The 16,942-nt window shown below is 36.5% G+C and overlaps 1 protein-coding gene across 1 annotated transcript in view; it reads right to left on the reverse strand.

Annotated features, from left to right (window-relative positions):
* RABL3 (RAB, member of RAS oncogene family like 3) overlaps positions 1-16,942 on the reverse strand; it is a 74,993-nt gene that overhangs the window by 44,833 nt on the left and 13,218 nt on the right. Inside the window, exon 3 of the mRNA XM_001363352.5 lies at positions 15-144. Coding sequence (XP_001363389.1) covers positions 15-144 — 130 coding nt within the window. The remainder of the gene's footprint in view (positions 1-14; positions 145-16,942) is intronic.

The following is a 16,942-nucleotide window of genomic DNA, read 5'->3' on the forward strand; positions in this document are numbered from 1 at the left end:
ATCAAATACTTTACCATTTACAGAGTTGAAGAACACTGCTCGTGTGCTTTTCACACTGCTGGCACCGCCCACTGATCCTCCAACATCCCATAATTCAATATAGAAGGTCTTTTCTTCTGGTGTTCCTTCCTTATAGTCATGAACCTGACAAGCAAATAAGTAATGACAGTAAATACTAAATAATGGTTTCCAGGCATATAATAAATTTATAGTTAAACATTTTTGCATACTACCATCTCATTTGATGCTTATAAATAACAATCCAATGAGGTAGGCAGGACAGCTGTCATCATTCCCCTTTTACAAATGAGGAAAACTGGCTAAGATAAGGTTAAGTGACTTGTCCAAGGTCCTACCATTAGTAAATGGTGGAACCAGATTTTAAACCAGATCTCATGGCTCCTCTGTACTAGGCTGCTTCTCTAAAAGTCCTCTGATTTATGCTTTTCTGTTGTAGAATTCCCACTCCATTGTGGGTAGAGTCCTAATACAAAAAAATAATAATGACCTAGGTTTCAAATATGAATAACAGGAGCTAAGGTTCAGTTCTTAGCCATGTACCTCAGGGTTAGAGATAAAGGATCCTAATAGTTGAAGCCCTGCAAGTTAAAAAAATTTCCTAGAGACAGAATTTAAAGAAAGAAAGGTGGGATGTGGGCAGAACTTTGGGGAACACCCATGTTAAAAGGCATGGGAAAGAGAAGGGAGTGATGTGGTTGTGTTAGTAACAGATGAAGGAAGCCAGAAGAACAGCAGGTTGGGGGGAAAATGGAATACATTTGGTTATGGACACACAAAGCTCAAAACATTTAAGATTTTTTAGTATATAGATCATCCTTTAATATTTGGTCAACTTCATCGTCCCAAACCCAGCTATCCAGAAACCTCTTACCTGGCAACCTAACCCCTCTGGGAAACTCACGGGCCTCAGAGTTTGCAGAGTCCAAGTCCTGAGCAGGAATCTCCCCTGCAACATCTCTCACACAGCACACATCTGGCCTCTACTTTTAGACCTCCAGTGACTAGGAACCAGTTGACTCCTGAGGTCACCATCCACCTCTGGATAGCTTTCTTGCAGCTTTCAAATAAGGTCCTTAGTTCTACCCATTGAGGCCAAACAGAACAAACCTAATCCCTCTCCTTCATGATATTTCTTCTCAATAATACCATATCCCATTAAAAGTCTTATCTAAGGTAATCCTTAGTTAGAGTTTGGAACAATGGGATAAGAGATTAGAGCACAGAGAATGGTGTAGATAGGAACTAATTTACCCAAGCCCACTGGATGGGGAAGGTGGAGAATACAGTTAATGTAAGGGTGATGGCCTGGGAAAAAATGTAGAGTGGATAGCTTAGAAATCATGGAGCAAGATACACATATTCTGCCTGGTGCTGGGACAGAACTGTGACCGTGGTAAAATAGAACTTGGTACAATGAAAAGGAAGAGAACAATTAGAGTAGATGAAAAATAAAATGGCAGGATTTTGTTAGGAAGAGTGCTGAACTTGGAAGTAGAAAGATTGCTACCTCAGACACAGGTGTGACCTTAAACAAGTCATTTAATTACTCTAATCTTCAATTTCATCTATAAAATGGTAATATTAATTACACTAATCTCACAGGGTTGTTGTGAGGATCAAATGAATTAAAGATTTATAAGGTACTTGGTTAACTTTAAAGTACTATATAAATGCTAGCTATTAGTATTAGTGATTGTTTTGCCACCTAAAGTATTCAAATATGGTTTAGATGACTAGAATGAACCTTAAATGACCACCAAATCCAAGAGCCTATAATTTTATGAAATTAAATAAGACACAAATGAAAGTACTTTGTAAATTTATCATATTATATGCAAATATATTATTATTGTTTCATTTTGTTGCTCAGTCCTCTCTGACTCCTGGTGATCCTATTTGGGGTTTTCTTGGCAAAAATACTGGAGTGGTTTGCTTCTTCTGTCTTCAGCTCATTTTACAGATGCAGAAACTGAGGCAAAAGTTAAGGGACTTTCCCAGGGTGGCACAGCTATTAAGTATCTAAGGACACATTTGAAACCAGGAAGATGAATCTTCCTGACTCCAGGCCAACCATTCTATCAACTGGGCTGCCTAACTCCCATTAGTATTGCATTCTAATTACACTGATGTTCATTGTAATAATCCTGTGCTCTTAATAAGAGGTTAAAGTAGTTCTTTTTTCCCTCTGTTTATGAAGAAAATATATGCATTAGCAAAGTTTATATTCTAAATGGTTATGCCATTCATTATGGATTTTAAAAACGATCAGCACTTGTTATCTCTTAGTTATCTAGAGACTTGACCATTCAGAAGAACTCCTTGACTGTGAGTTCTAGATAACTAAGATCTGATTTTGTTTTTAAAACTCTTATCTTCTGACTTAAAATCAATATTCTGTATTAGTTCCAAGGAAGAAGAGTGGTAAGGACTTGGCAATGGAGTAGTAAGTGACTTGTCCAGGATTATACAATTAGGAAGTGTCTGAGGCCAGATCTGAACCCAGGACCTCTCATTTCTGGGTCTGACTCTTAATCCACTGAACTACCCAGTCACTTCCATAATTAAGGTTTTATGCTAATCAAATTAATACTTTATTGATATCACCTTCTAAATTCTCAAATTATTTTGTGTTCCCCTCCCCTCCAACTACATGTAATGGGGTAGAGATATATATTCTTTTAAGGCAAGAGCATGCTATATGCTTCCACTGGAATCTCCATAGCATATATTCTGGGTTCAATAAATACCTGCTGCCTGGATCAGGCTTTAAATAACACAAGTAAATAGTGCATTGCAGCGCTAACACTGATCTCTGAGATTACATCAGACTTCACAAGTGTGAGTAATTTCCAAGATAAAGCTTGCCATTATACAAAGAGTTGCTGCTGGCACAGTAAGTGGCACCTTCTTCAAAGGCATTGTTATCCTAAAAACATAATGTAGTAAGAAACAATGTAAAACTATAAGAAATGTTCTTTTTATGGAAACCAATCTCAGAGGACATGAAATTTATGGTCATTAAAAGACTCTACAGAAATTTTTGGAACAATACAGGACTTCCATTTGTTAAGACCCTTATATTTTTAATAAGAACCAAATAGGTATAAGATCTTTGTCCCACTTAGTCATATTTTTTTTGTAATTTTGAAAACAAAAAATTAATTTATTAAAGGAAGTTAGATTCACTAATAAAGAACACTGGATGTTGCAAGTGTTCTTCAACTACAGTTTAGGAATTATGTCTACTGAATCACACTGTTATGTATTCTTTTCAGGGATAGACAAATCTAAATCCTTTTGTGGGAAAGAGAGTGCAAAGGAAACCCTATGGATCAGTAATAGGGTGGTACAAGAGGATGGGACACCATCACTACCCATGGATGCTTCTATCTCTCTAACCACTTTCCTCACTCTGCTTCTATTTATTAAGCTTCCCACTGGGGTATGCAGTCTTCCTCTACTCAGTTTACTCTATTAACTCTCATCTGGATTCACCTGGCTCTGTGCCCAGATTGGCTTCCCTCTTCCTTTTCACCTCAAAATCTGGTTGATGCAAATCTCATCTTTCCTTGATGTTTCAGGGGAAGAGTTGGACCTTTTCTTTTCCAAAGCTAGCCTCTTCCTGGATGATGTTATCTACCAAATCATAGTTATTTTTCAAACTCTCCTAGATTCACTTGGGAATTTGGCATTAAAAGAAAAGAGTGTTCTCCACTTAGAGGTCCAAGAGAAACCATTCTTGGTTCTAACTTTTTGACTTTTTGAGTTCTACCTGTCACATTCAAAACTTCAATTGAACCCACTGCTTTGCACTCTTCAGGGGATTTCTGCAAACACATTTGGCAGCACCTGTGTCTAACAGACAACCATACACTTGTGTTCCTGTTTTTAGGGTTACATGGGTTCTGTGCTATTTTCTGGAGAATGGACAGGTATCACAGGAGCTAACACACTAGGATCAGGAAAACTCAACACTTGTTCCTGTTCCTCATTCTCTAATTCTTCATTGATTTCTCCTGTACTAATTTCCCATGTTTTTAAATTTTTTTTTGTCATTTTCATTAGTTTTTATTCCATTGTCCATACTTCCTACTCCATTTTCTCCACTATATTTTTAATTGCACAGGCCTTGGCACACCTTCATAATGAAGTTGCACCTTTTTGCTTATCAAGTTTTGGGGAATTCCCACCAACTATTTGGGAATATTTTGGACGAGCACCTGCTTTGATATATTCTTGCATGGTATTCAGGTATGCGGCTTATTGTGAATTATGGTAGCATCCAGTATCAAAATAATTTGGGTAATTTGGTCTCCCATCCTGGAATGCATTATTAAATTCATTATTAAACCCATAATTTCTATATCCATTTTGCCTAAATCCATTAAAGAGATGAAATCTATTGCCTTGGTTTCCCCTGAAGCTTTGTTCAAAGAATTGTCCCCTAAATCTGTATTCTCTCATGAGGTGACCAGGTCTGTCACAAAGAAAACAGCTTGGAATTTGTCTGTATTGACTGGGGTTGTAATTATTTCTGGGTTGTCTATAAGGTCTTAGTGCAGCTACCGTTTTTTTCCTGCACTTCATTAGATTTTAGTTTTTGTTTAAGCTCTCTAATGTCTTTGGTTAAGTTATCAATTATATCGTTTTTCTCTTCTGATTGCCTATCTTTCTCATCTTGGAAAACATAGCAGTTCTCCTAATTTCATCAAGACACGTCAAACCAATTTGGACAGTTACTCTGAAAATAATTTCGGACCACAGGGCATGCATTTTTTACAAACTGCGAATGTGATTTACATTCTCATCTGTTAAAGTATCCAACCCAATCCATTTTTCAGCAGTCAATCATTCTATTGAGGAAAGTGGAGGGAGTCTCTCCCATTTCCTGCTTTAGGCGTTCAAATTTAGACCAGGTTCCTGGACGTCTGGAATTTTGCCTCATAGTTTCAATTATTGCCTCCCTGATTGTAGTTAACTCTCTGTACCCCGCAAAAGAGTTATATTCCCAATCAGGATCCGGAGTTGGCCAATTGGCAATTAGGAGGTTATTATTAGTGTCCTGTATAATCTGCTGTTTCTCTTTTTGTTAATAATTCATCCATAAAGATGTCAAAGTCCACATAAGAAGGAGTGTAAAACTTAACTAAACGCTTGAACTGCTTTACAATACCCATGGGTTCTTCTTCATATGATGAAGTATTTTTCTTAAAACTGTCTATATATCAGCCTGTGTAAACTTTTTGTGGCACATGAAATTCCCTATACCATGCTCTGGGGCCACTATGGGTACCTCCCTTAGAGGAAACATATGAACTGGTTTGCTTTCTAATGCTTCAGTTTCCATTTCTAATTTAGTTGGTTTATCTGAATTAGTTGCACCCTCTAATTTAGTTGTTTCATGTTCTTTAGTTTCTGCCATTGTCCCTTTAGCCTTGAGTAATTCCTCATATTGAGTTTGCATTCTATCTAGTTTAGTCTCTAAATAGTTCACTTTTAACATTAGGTCACTCTTTGCAGTAGCTTGCTTGATGCTGGCTTTTAAATGTTTAAACATCACTGCCAAAGATTTGATCATCATGTAAAAGCACATGATAAACAATAGTAGCACAGGGACATAAGAGATTAGTTATAGTTCAGTGAGAGTACTGGCATTAAAAAGTCAAAGGCAATTACATTTTGTATAAATTCTGGTACAATAGTAAAAATGAGAGAAGTCATATTGAATAGAGAAAATCTAATTCACCAGTTTTTCTGAGTACAGATTCTTTGTATCCAGTTGACTGGGAGATGGATTTTGTAGCCACCTAGAGTTCAGCTCTAGCTGCTTCCACAGACCCCCTGCTGAGAAAACAGTTCTAACTAAGTTGGACAATTAGACCTTAAAATCAGACAGTTAGGTTCTTTGTCCTATTTGGCTTGCCAAACTGTAAAAATAAAATGGAAAGATTAAAAAATAAAATATTTATATGGAAAAACTTTTCAGATTCAATATAGATTCAAAACTTTTCAGAACTGTTTAACTCACCAATCAGGTTCAAATTGTTCGGATACTTTTCAGAGAGGTAATCAAAAGTATCCTCAGTGATGAAGTAAAGCTCAAATGTGAACTTCCCTTCAGGGTCAGGCACAAGGATGCTAAAGAGACTTATTATAAACATAAAATATTTATTGAAATATGTAAGGATAAATAAAGGATTTCTAATTCTAAGGGATTCTAAATCTACCCAAATAAACTCCCAGGTTCCACAAGGAACTGCTTCTCCTGTGTTTCACAGGCCACACTAATCCTCCCTAATCTAACTAACCCAAATTTATACTATCTAAATAAAAACTGCTGCTATTATCCTCATGAATCTTCACTTTGCCTTCAAATTATAAAATAGCAAAGGCTAGCTGGTTGAGTCTCAATAAGAATCCAGTTAGGACTCTGAGTCTTAATAGATTCAGAGTCCAAACCAAAGACCAGGTTTTTCTTTGCTCTTCTCAGTTAAACAATTTATAAAAACCACAGTAGATATTCAATAGCTTATATATATATGTATATATGTATGTATGTATGTATGTATGTATGTATGTATGTATATTCCCTTCTGTCCACTCACACCCTAGTCCAGGGCGTCATTACCTTTCATCTGTATTACTGCAATAGGCTCCTCACTGGTCTCCCAGGCTCAAGATTTCCCCAGAGCACAGGTATGACCATGTTATTCCATTGCTTAAAAAACTCTGGTAGTTCCTTTTTATCACTAGATACCACTAAATATCACCTCTGTTTGGCATTTAAAGCCTTTCCCAACACCATCCATTACTTTCCTTTCCATACAGTATCCTAACTAGCCTTCATGCTATTCCTTTTACACAACACTTTGTCTCAGTCTCTGTCCCCAAGGTTAGAACACAATCCCTCCTCACCTCTGCCTCTTAGAAACCCTAGTTTGTTGTTCTTGTTTTTCCAAAGCTTAGTTCATGTTTTTCCTGTTGGCTCCCTAGACTGACCTGCAAGGTCCTAGGGGGCGGGGACTGCTTCCCTTTGTGTCTCTGTATCCCCACTACCTATTACAATGTGTGGTACATATTAAGCCCTTATATTTGATGGCTGATAATATAGTTTGAGATCTAATAAGTCTATATTCCCTTCATCTTAAGTATTTTAAAAAATTATCTCATTAAGATTCTAGATCTTCTGTTCCTGCAAACAAATTATTTTGCTCACTTCAATAAAGTACTTGATAATTTATTTGAAAGAGCATGAAACACATAAATAAGATCAGGTATTTTCATGTTTTGTTGGCATGAAAAAATTATTTACAGTTAATTTTACTTCATTTAATGTAAGTTGTCCTTTGTTTTATAGCTATATTTACTTCTAGCTTGCTACATTAACTCTCAGTTTATGGATTTTGTAGTTATTTTGAATGTAACTTCTATTTCCTCTTAATTTTTGTTAGTATAGTATAAACACATTGAGGATTTATGTGACTTTATTTTGTAACTTACATTTTACAGAAGCTTTTAGGCATATTGATTAATGTCTTAACTGATTTTCTGTTGTTTCAAAGGTAAACTATCATGACATCTGACATTTTATCCCCTTTTCTCACGTTTGTAATTTTAATTTCTCTTCCCTGTCTTACTGCTATAGCTGCATTTCCAGAACTAAGTAATAGTTTGAAGAGAAAAAAGCCACACTTTATCTCTGTATTTAATGGAATAAAGATTAGATTTTTAACTTCTATTACAAAGAATACTATAGCCCTTAGTTTTAGGTATATACTTTTGAGCATACTTAAGTAGATATATGTCTATGCTTTTGAGAGTTTTTAACATGTGAATGCTACATTTTATCAAAGGATTTTTGTCTTAATATAATTGTTTTCTTTTTTATATGACTACATGATTATATTTTCTTAATGTGGACCTATCTCAACAACCCTGATATAGATATATGTGTGTATGTATATACACACATATATGTGTGCCTATCTATACATGTATGTTTATAGATATGTATATATAACTTGAACAGAATGAATAAATTGTTGAATATATTAACAGTCTATTTGGTAAGATTTTATCTAAAATTTTTGTGTAAATATACACGGGTGAGACTGGTTTACAGATCTCCTTTGTTTTATCCATCTCTTTATTTCTCCCTTTGGGAAAAGGATATTTGCCTCATAAAAGAAATTTGGAAGAATGCCTTCTTTGTCAATTACCAAGAATAATTTTACAGTCAAGGAATGAATTCATTTTTATTAACAACTGATCCAATCACTTATAAATATTCCTGCTCAAATCTTAACCTTTGAGGGAGGTTTTTCTTGGTCCTCCCAGTTGCTACAGCCTTCCCCCTCTATTATTTTTCTATCTATTCTAAATCACTTATTTACCAAGTTGTCTCCTTCACTAGAATGTAAGGTAATTGAGGGCAGAGACTGTTTCTGCCTTCCTTTGTATCTCTGACTCTTGGCACAATGCCTATATATCATAGTAAGCACTGAATAAATGCTTGATGACTTAACAAACCTATGTTCCTTTGTGCTCCATCTCTCTGGGACAGCAATCCCTAAAAATCTACTCTCCTGGATTAGGACATAATTTATGCCACAGATTCTTTTGGCCATAATAGTTCTCACTTGGTTCCAAACACAGAATTCATATCTTGTGAATGTAGCTTTCTGATTTTGTTTTGAGCAGACAAAAAATATTAGTCCAGTCTGGTCCTAGTTGAATGAAAGCTTTGATTTTATTCCTTGATCTTTTTCTCTTTTGCAATATACTTCAGTGAAAGGGGTAGCTAAATGGCACAGTGAATGGAGCACCGGAATCAGTTCAAAGCTGCACCCAGATATTAACTGCCATATGACCCTAAGCACTCTATCTTGACCTCTGTTGCCTCAGTTTCCCCATTTGTAAAATTAGGATGATAAGAATAGCCCCTCTCACCCAGGATTTCCAAGAGAATAAAATTAAATAATACAATATGTATAAAGTGTTTTGCAAACTTTAAAGCTCTAAATAAATCCCAGGCATTATTATGATGATGATGACGATGATGATTTTTTTAAATTGGTGGTGAAATTCTTGACTCATTTCTGATTTCTTTTAAAGGCATAAATATCTTCAATCCTATTATCAAAAAGCCATTTTTAAAAATTTTGTTATTAAGAAGTGTAAGTGGGATTTTGCACAGAGATGAGATAGAACGTTGATGACAGGCATGAGAGATACCTAAGGTCAGTTGGAAGGAGGAGTTCATTCCTGAACCCAAAACTGGAGGGAGCTTGATTTGCCACCTGAGGAGGAGATACTCACCTTTCCCAAAGGATTTCCTACCTTATCCTTTGCCCTCAACCTGGTGGATTGTTCCTGAATCTCTGTGACAACAAACCTTGAGTGGACTTGACAGAACTTCCAGCTGTCTGAGAGGGTTTTGTCCTGGAGGGAAGCTGTGTCAGTCTTGAAGAAAGAAGTAACTCCCTATGTTAGCTACATCTAAAGACTTTTTAAATCTTTTATTACTAACTTACGTTAGCGGCATAGCTAAAGACCAAGAAAGAGAAAGCTTCCAGGCCAGGCTTGTTAGCTTTTGGTCAAGGCCAAAAGGACCCTACATAACTATGTGTGTTGTAGCTTAGGGCACTCCTGCTTCCCTCTCTCCCAATCCTTTCCTTGCTACTTGTTTATTAAACCATCTTTGAGTTTATAAACACAGTCAGATAATCCTTAAGAAGGTAAAGAGGGCTTGAGGGGTAGAGGAGCTTTAGAAGAGAAACCTTTCTTTAGCCCCAAGTAATGTCAAATCTTGGGATGTCTGCCACTGGTTTCCCTATGCAGATCTGTTCAGAGGGAAAAGCTAGGTAACCCCAAATTTCCTAGCTAACCATTACAACCTAATTCCTGAAGTGATCTCTAATCTGTGACAATCTGCTACTCCTTCAAGCTCACCATTAGTGATCTAGGCTGGGATAGAGGGTGACCAATGAAGTGCTCGGTGACTTGATCCCGAAGATGAAACGATAACCAACAATGTAACACACAAGAGAGAATTTATTTAAGCAAACTGTAGTTTGGGCTCAGCACTAAAAATGTCTGGCCCTGAATCTGGGGCTTGCAGGCTTTTTATATACTTTTGTGTTGGGGGAGTGCAGAGGAATTCCTGGGGTGGGGAGAATGAACAGGAACTCCTGGGGCTGAGGTGTTATCAGTTCCTGGCATGTCAGGAGGGGGAGGGACAAGAACTTCTGGGGTTAGAGTCATTATTGCTCCTGACATATGTCAGGAAGGGGAGGGACAGGGACTCCTAGGGTTAGGGGTCAGGGAGGGGAAAGAAGAGATTTGGGAGCTGGCTCTTCAGCCATTAGCTCTGCCCAGGCAGAGAGAGTTCCTCTGGGCATTAGCTCACCAGCTCACACAACTAACCTATATCAACCCAGGAGTTCTCAATTCCCTTTTAACAGAAGTTGTCATTTAGCAAATCAAAACAACTCTGAGGTACCACCTCACACCTGGCAGATTGGCTAATATGACAGCAGAGTAAAGTAATAACTGTTGGAGGGGATGTGGCAAAGTAGGGACATTAATTCTTTGCTGGTGCAGTTGTGAATTGATCCAACCATTCCGGAAGATAATTTGGAACTATGCCCAAAGGGCACTAAAAGACTGTCTGCCCTTTGATCCAGCTGTAGCACTGCTGGGTCTGTACCCCAAAGAGATAATAAGGAAAAAGACATGTACAAGAATATTCATAGCTACACTGTTTGTGGTGGCAAAAAATTGGAAAATGAGGGGATGCCCTTCAATTGGGGAATGGCTGAACAAACTGTGGTATGTGTTGGTGATGGAATACTATTGTGCTCAAAGGAATAATGAACTGGAGGAATTCCATGGAGACTGGAATGACCTCCAGGAACTGATTCAGAGTGAGAGGAGCAGAACCAGGAGAACATTATACACTGAGACTGATACACTGTGGTACAATCGAAGGTGATGGACTTCACTACTAGCAACAATGCAATGACCAAGGACAATTCTGAGGGACTTATGAGAAAGAACACTATCCACATTCACAGAAAGAACTCTAGGAGTAGAAACACAAAAGAAAGACATTTCCTTGATCACATGGTTCAATGGGGATATGATTGGGGATGTAGACTCTAAAATGACCACTCTATTGCAAATAATAATACAGAGATAGGTCTTAATCAATGATACTTGTAAAACCCAGTTGAATTGTGCATTGGCTATGGGAGGGGAAAAGGAGGAGGGGAGGGAAAGAACATAAATCATGTAACCATGGAAAAATATGCTAAATTAATTAATTAAATTTAAAAAATTTTAAAAAGAAGTTGTCAGCCTTGGGCAAATCACTTTACTCCAGTATCCCTCCTGCTTCTGCTCCCAAAGGTCATCCCACATAACTAGTATTTTTAAGAAAAAAAAAAAGTAGAGCTGATGAATACATGCAAAAATTCTGACAATATGTGCAACATACAATACTTGTGGCCCTCCCATTTCTGTAAAGGAGTGTTGTTGGGAGCATGCTTTCATATCTCTTAAGATATGCTTGTTCTTTATCATTAGTAACATTCACTTTTTGGAGTCTGATTGTTCTTTCTCAGTGCCTTGTTGTAGTTAACATGAATATTTTTTTTCTTGGCCTTAGTTTACTCCCTCTGCATTTGTTCATGTAGATCTTTTCATGCTTCTCAGTATTCATCACAATCATCATTTCTCACAGAAAAATATTTCATTACATTCATGTACATGTACAACAATTTTATCAAATCAATATTCTCAAATTAATGAGCAATGTTTCTAATTTTTGCTATCACATAAAGCTCTACTAGTAATATTTTGGTGAATATAGAGATTGTCTTCTTATTAGTGGCCTCTGAGATATAAACTTAATAAAAGCATCTTTGAGTCAAAGGGCATGGACATTTTAGTCACCATATTTGCAGAATTCCAAATTGCTACAAAATGGTTGTACTGTTTCATAGCCCCATCCACATTGTACTATCAGGATTATAGTTCTATAGCCCTTCCAATATTGACTATTCTAATCTTTTGTTATCTATCAATTTTCAGGTTACAGGGAAACTTCAGAGTTGTTTTGATTTGCATTTTTCTTATTATTAATGATTTTAGGTATTCTTTTACATGCTTGTTAGTAGTTAGCAATTCTTTTGAAAAGTGTATGTTCGTATCCTCTGATAATTTATTTATTGGGGAATAACTTTTGTTCTTTTACATTTATTCATATGTGCAAATATAAACAAATGTATATGTAACTAATATATGTAATCATTTATATATTTTGTATTAAAAAGCCTTAGAGAAATCTGATAACAAAGATTATGAATTTGATTATTGATTAATGACTTACAGTTAAAAGCTCTGTTAATCATAATTTTAATGATATACAAAAACTTATAATAATTATTGTAACCAAGCCTTAAGGCTTTAAGGCTTAAGAGATTACTGATCGAATACCTAATCCTCATTTAGTGAGCAAAACCAAATGCCAGTTGAGGAGGATAAGAGAGATAATTGGAAGATCCATTAACCTCATATCTCAAAATGTTTTGTCTAGTACTGGGCTACATTTGTATAGGGAACCTTCTGAAGAATGTTACAGAAGGCTGACTAAATCTATGTCCCCTTTCATAACACCATGAATTCTGGAAAGTCCCTGGTCTGGGAGGGCATTGTGGGGTTGGTTTTGACAAGGGAATATTAGCCTAATTGGGGTTTTCAGGTCATCATGATCATGGTCAGGTGGTAAGATAGCATAATTAAGAACCAATAACAATCTTAGTTTAGAAGGTGTTTCTAGACCTTATATAATCACTAAACTGTATTAAAAAACCTATTCTAACTGTATCAGGGGTCTTTCGTTACTGAGGAACCACTGACCTATATTATTGCTAATTGCTAGCTTTGCCAATAAATAAAGTAAGCTGGGACCTTTATGCTGTAGTCTCTCATTATCAAAATTTTTTGCCATAGATTTTTTCCCCCTCCATTTGAACACTTCCTTTCTTAAGTGCATTAATTTTGTTTGTGGCAGAAGCTCCTCAATTTCATGTAATGAAAATTAGCATTTTGATCTTTTGTAATAGCCTCTGTTTTTTGTTTGGTTAAGAATATATCTCCTGCAAAAAACTCTTCAATTTTTGCTGATGATTAAGCTCAGCTTTGCAGGATATTTTGGAGTACAGATTAATTTCTAATCTTCCCATTTAGTTTCCCTATCTTGTAGATATTCTTCCAATCTTGTAATCTTTTGAGTTTCTTCAATTAATGTTTCCTCTATTTTTTCATTTTTGTAGGACTTAACCTATTTTCCCCCATATCATCAAGAACTTTGAAAACTTCCCCCCTTATTTGTTCTCATTTCTCAACTTTTTTTTTATTACATTGATTGCTTCTTTGAGAGCTCTCGTTCTATCAATTTTTGGTTAAAATTACATTATTGCTCTTTTGAACCCTTCTGAAGATTCTGGCAGTTGTGCTATCCTTCTAGAGGTTTGGAAAATTTTATTATAGAACTTCCCCCTTGGTTTTTTTAAATTATATTTTTCCCCAATTGCATGTAGATACAGTTTTAAGTAACAGTTTTCTGACATTTTGTGTTCAATGTTCTCTCCTTCCCTCCCTTCCTCCATACCCAAGACAGCAGGTAATATTTGATATGGTTATACATGTCCTATCATACAATACATATTTCCATGCTCATCGTGTTGTGAAAGAAGACATACATCACTGATATAAGAAAAAAAAACTCATGAAGGAAATGGAGTGAAAAGTGGTATGCTTCAATCTGCATTCAGATTCCATCAGTTCCTCCTAGGGAAGTGGATAGCTTTCTCATCATGAATTCCTTAATATCTTGGATCCTGGCATTCTCCTGGTTTTACTTTGTATCACTTCATAGAAATCTTTGTCCTATTTGTCATTTCTCATAGCACAATAGTATTCCATCACAATCATATACCACATACACAACTTGATCAGTCATTCCCCAATCGATGGGCAACCCTCAATTTCCAATTCTTTGCTATCACAAAAAGAGCTATTATAAAGATTTTTGTACAAGTAGGTCCTTTCCCCCTATTTTCGATCTCTTTGTAATACAGATCCAGTAATGATATTGCTGGGCAAAAGTTTATTCACAGTTTTATGGCCTTTTGGACATGGTTCCAAATTGTTCTCCAGAATGGTTATATTTTTAAAAATATTTCCTAAATTGTAAATGTTCAATGCATTGGCTTGTTTCTTGTTTTGTGTAAGGCATCCACTTGAAGGAGCATAATAAGTGATGTCAACTGGATTTAAAATGTTAAAAGGTAATCTTGCTATTGCCATCTAGCACCAAGTCTCAGCTGGAGCCAAGGTAGTTTATGGGAATAGTTTTCATTTCCATGAAGGTGCTGTCTGCTGGAGCTTAGGATGGGGGCCAGAGCAGTACAGGCATATACATGCATACCCATACCAGATCCCAAGGCATGGCCTGTGCCTTTATCTCTATAGACAGGTAGCTTTACCTCAGAAGCTCAAGGCAAAGGCTGCCACGGGATCATGTAAGTGTTTGGCCTCCTGCTTATTTTGGCCAAGGCCTGAAATCAAAGTTCTCATACTGGGCAGCTTCACCTTGGGAGAAGCTCAGACCCTAGGCAGGAATCTTGGGTCAGAGCCATTTAAGTAGTCTAAAGAGCTTTTTGTATAGGGCAGCTATGGGTTTCTGGAAGGTGGATGGAATCAAGAGCTCTAACCCAGACTGGGCTTGGATTAAGCAGCTTGGATTAAGTCAAGCCTGGAAAGAGGTCTCTTCAGGGCTTGAGGCTAGGTTATATCTGATGCCAGAGAGGGCTAGAAAGAATCAAAGATAGGTCAGAGCTGAGATTGTATCATATAGGGAAAGGGAGGAGTAGAAATTCTTGAAGGGTCTCAGCTGCAACTCAGAGAGCAAGCAAGTCCACCAAAGCTAAAGGAAGCAAAGCATCCTGAGGCAGAGAAAAGAAGCAGCATGCACTAGGTAAATCAAGCCACCGTCATCAATTTGACACCATCTCCCCTCAGATCTTGATAACAAGGGTAGGCTCAATCTAAGAGCCTCTGGAATAGCAATGTTTTCAGTCCAATGCCTGCCCCCATCATGCTGGGAAGAAGCCTCTGTGGAAACTTCTGCTTGATGACTTGTTCTGCAAGTGCTAAAGCCTCAATTATTAAAGCCCTAGAAAAAGAAAATTCCTGCCACTAACATCTCTAGTGCTGTCAAATGGTTTAGCAACAGAAACTGATATGACAATCAGGAGAAATGACATTAAAGAAAAGGCATTACCATCTGCTTTGCTGCTGTATCTGAAGGACCTTTCCATATGACTGGTAGCTGAAACTTTCAATATATATTATCTCCTCTATTAAAATATGATCTTCTTTGAAATAGAACCAGTCTTATTTTTCTACATGGCAATAGTCAGTACTTAGCAGTATTTTGCACAGTGTTTAATAGATACTTTTTTTCATTCATTCATTCATTCAAGTTTAGGATTAAAACATGCAGGTGGATAGCTTTGTCTCCTTTTGTATTATTTATGTATTTAATAGGATTTTATTTTCATAAGGCACATTTTTTATTATTCTAAAGTAGTGTTTTTGAGTGAAGATGAAAAATACTGCTGTAAAAAAAAACCCATAATAGGGAGTGTTGCTCCATTCACTCAATTAAAAAAAATCAACAAACAACAAATACACTGGGTTCTACATCTTTTCAGCTGAATGTAAAATTGTACTGATTCTTTTGTTGAATATCACTTGCAAAAGCCTGCTTGCCCTCAATTCAGATAGAAGAGTTGAAGACATTAAACAGATGGGAAAAGAGGCATAGAGGTCAGAAGTTATTGATGGTCTTGCAGTTAACTTTTTTCAGAATTAACAAGGTCTCAAGATTTTTTCCATGCCCAAGAAGGGGTGTTTCCTTCCTTCAAATGCCTTGTCCATCAAGTACCTCAATGTCCTCACAGTATTATCATTTCCAGTATGGATCTCTTATATTGAGCAAGTAAATCAGCACTAAGATGCTTTGTGAGTTCTTTTGGTATCCTTGCTCTGGTAATTAACTTGTTTCAGTTAAATTTATGCATTAGATTATTATAGTTGTGGTTGATGTCATTTCTCTTGTCCAGAATTAAAGGAATAGAGTAACTTATGCTAAGACAAGTTTTAAATTACATGCCAAATCTGTTCCCTGCCACTAAATTCAGAAATAACAAAATTATATGTGTTTGATTATCATATTTCTAAGAAGGCTACACTTGTATCAGTTCCAAACAAAAAAGTTCTCCAACAGAAAAATAATTTCCCTGTTTTCTTCTCTTTGAGGTGAGTTTGAACCAACCTTGTACTCAACATTAATCCAAATATTTCAGTAATTTTACCTTAAAAATATACTTTCAGGGAGCATCTGAGTAGCTCAGTGGATTGAGAGCCAGGCCTAGATACGGGAGGTCCTGGGTTCAAATTTGGCCCCAGACACTTCCCAGCTGTGTGACCCTGGGCAAGTCACTTGGCCCCCCATTGCCTAGCCCTTACCACTCTTCTACCTTGGAGCCAATACACAGTATTGACTCCAAGATGGAAGGTAAGGGTTTAAAAAAAATAATCATATATATATATATAGATATAGATATAGATATAGATATAGACATAAAAATATATATACTTTCAAGTCATTAATCATATCTCTTGAAATGAAACCTTACCACTTCATCATGTTGTTCACTTCTGTATTTACTTGGCATCTCAGCAGAACAGAAATAAGCTAAATATGACAAACTATTTCTAAGGCAGTAATGAAAAGTTCATTTTAATGGATCCACTTACAATCTAGAGGGCCCCACTCACACAGTCTCTA

This window comes from Monodelphis domestica, chromosome 4 (assembly GCF_027887165.1).
Source record: "Monodelphis domestica isolate mMonDom1 chromosome 4, mMonDom1.pri, whole genome shotgun sequence".
Lineage (NCBI taxonomy): Eukaryota > Metazoa > Chordata > Mammalia > Didelphimorphia > Didelphidae > Monodelphis > Monodelphis domestica.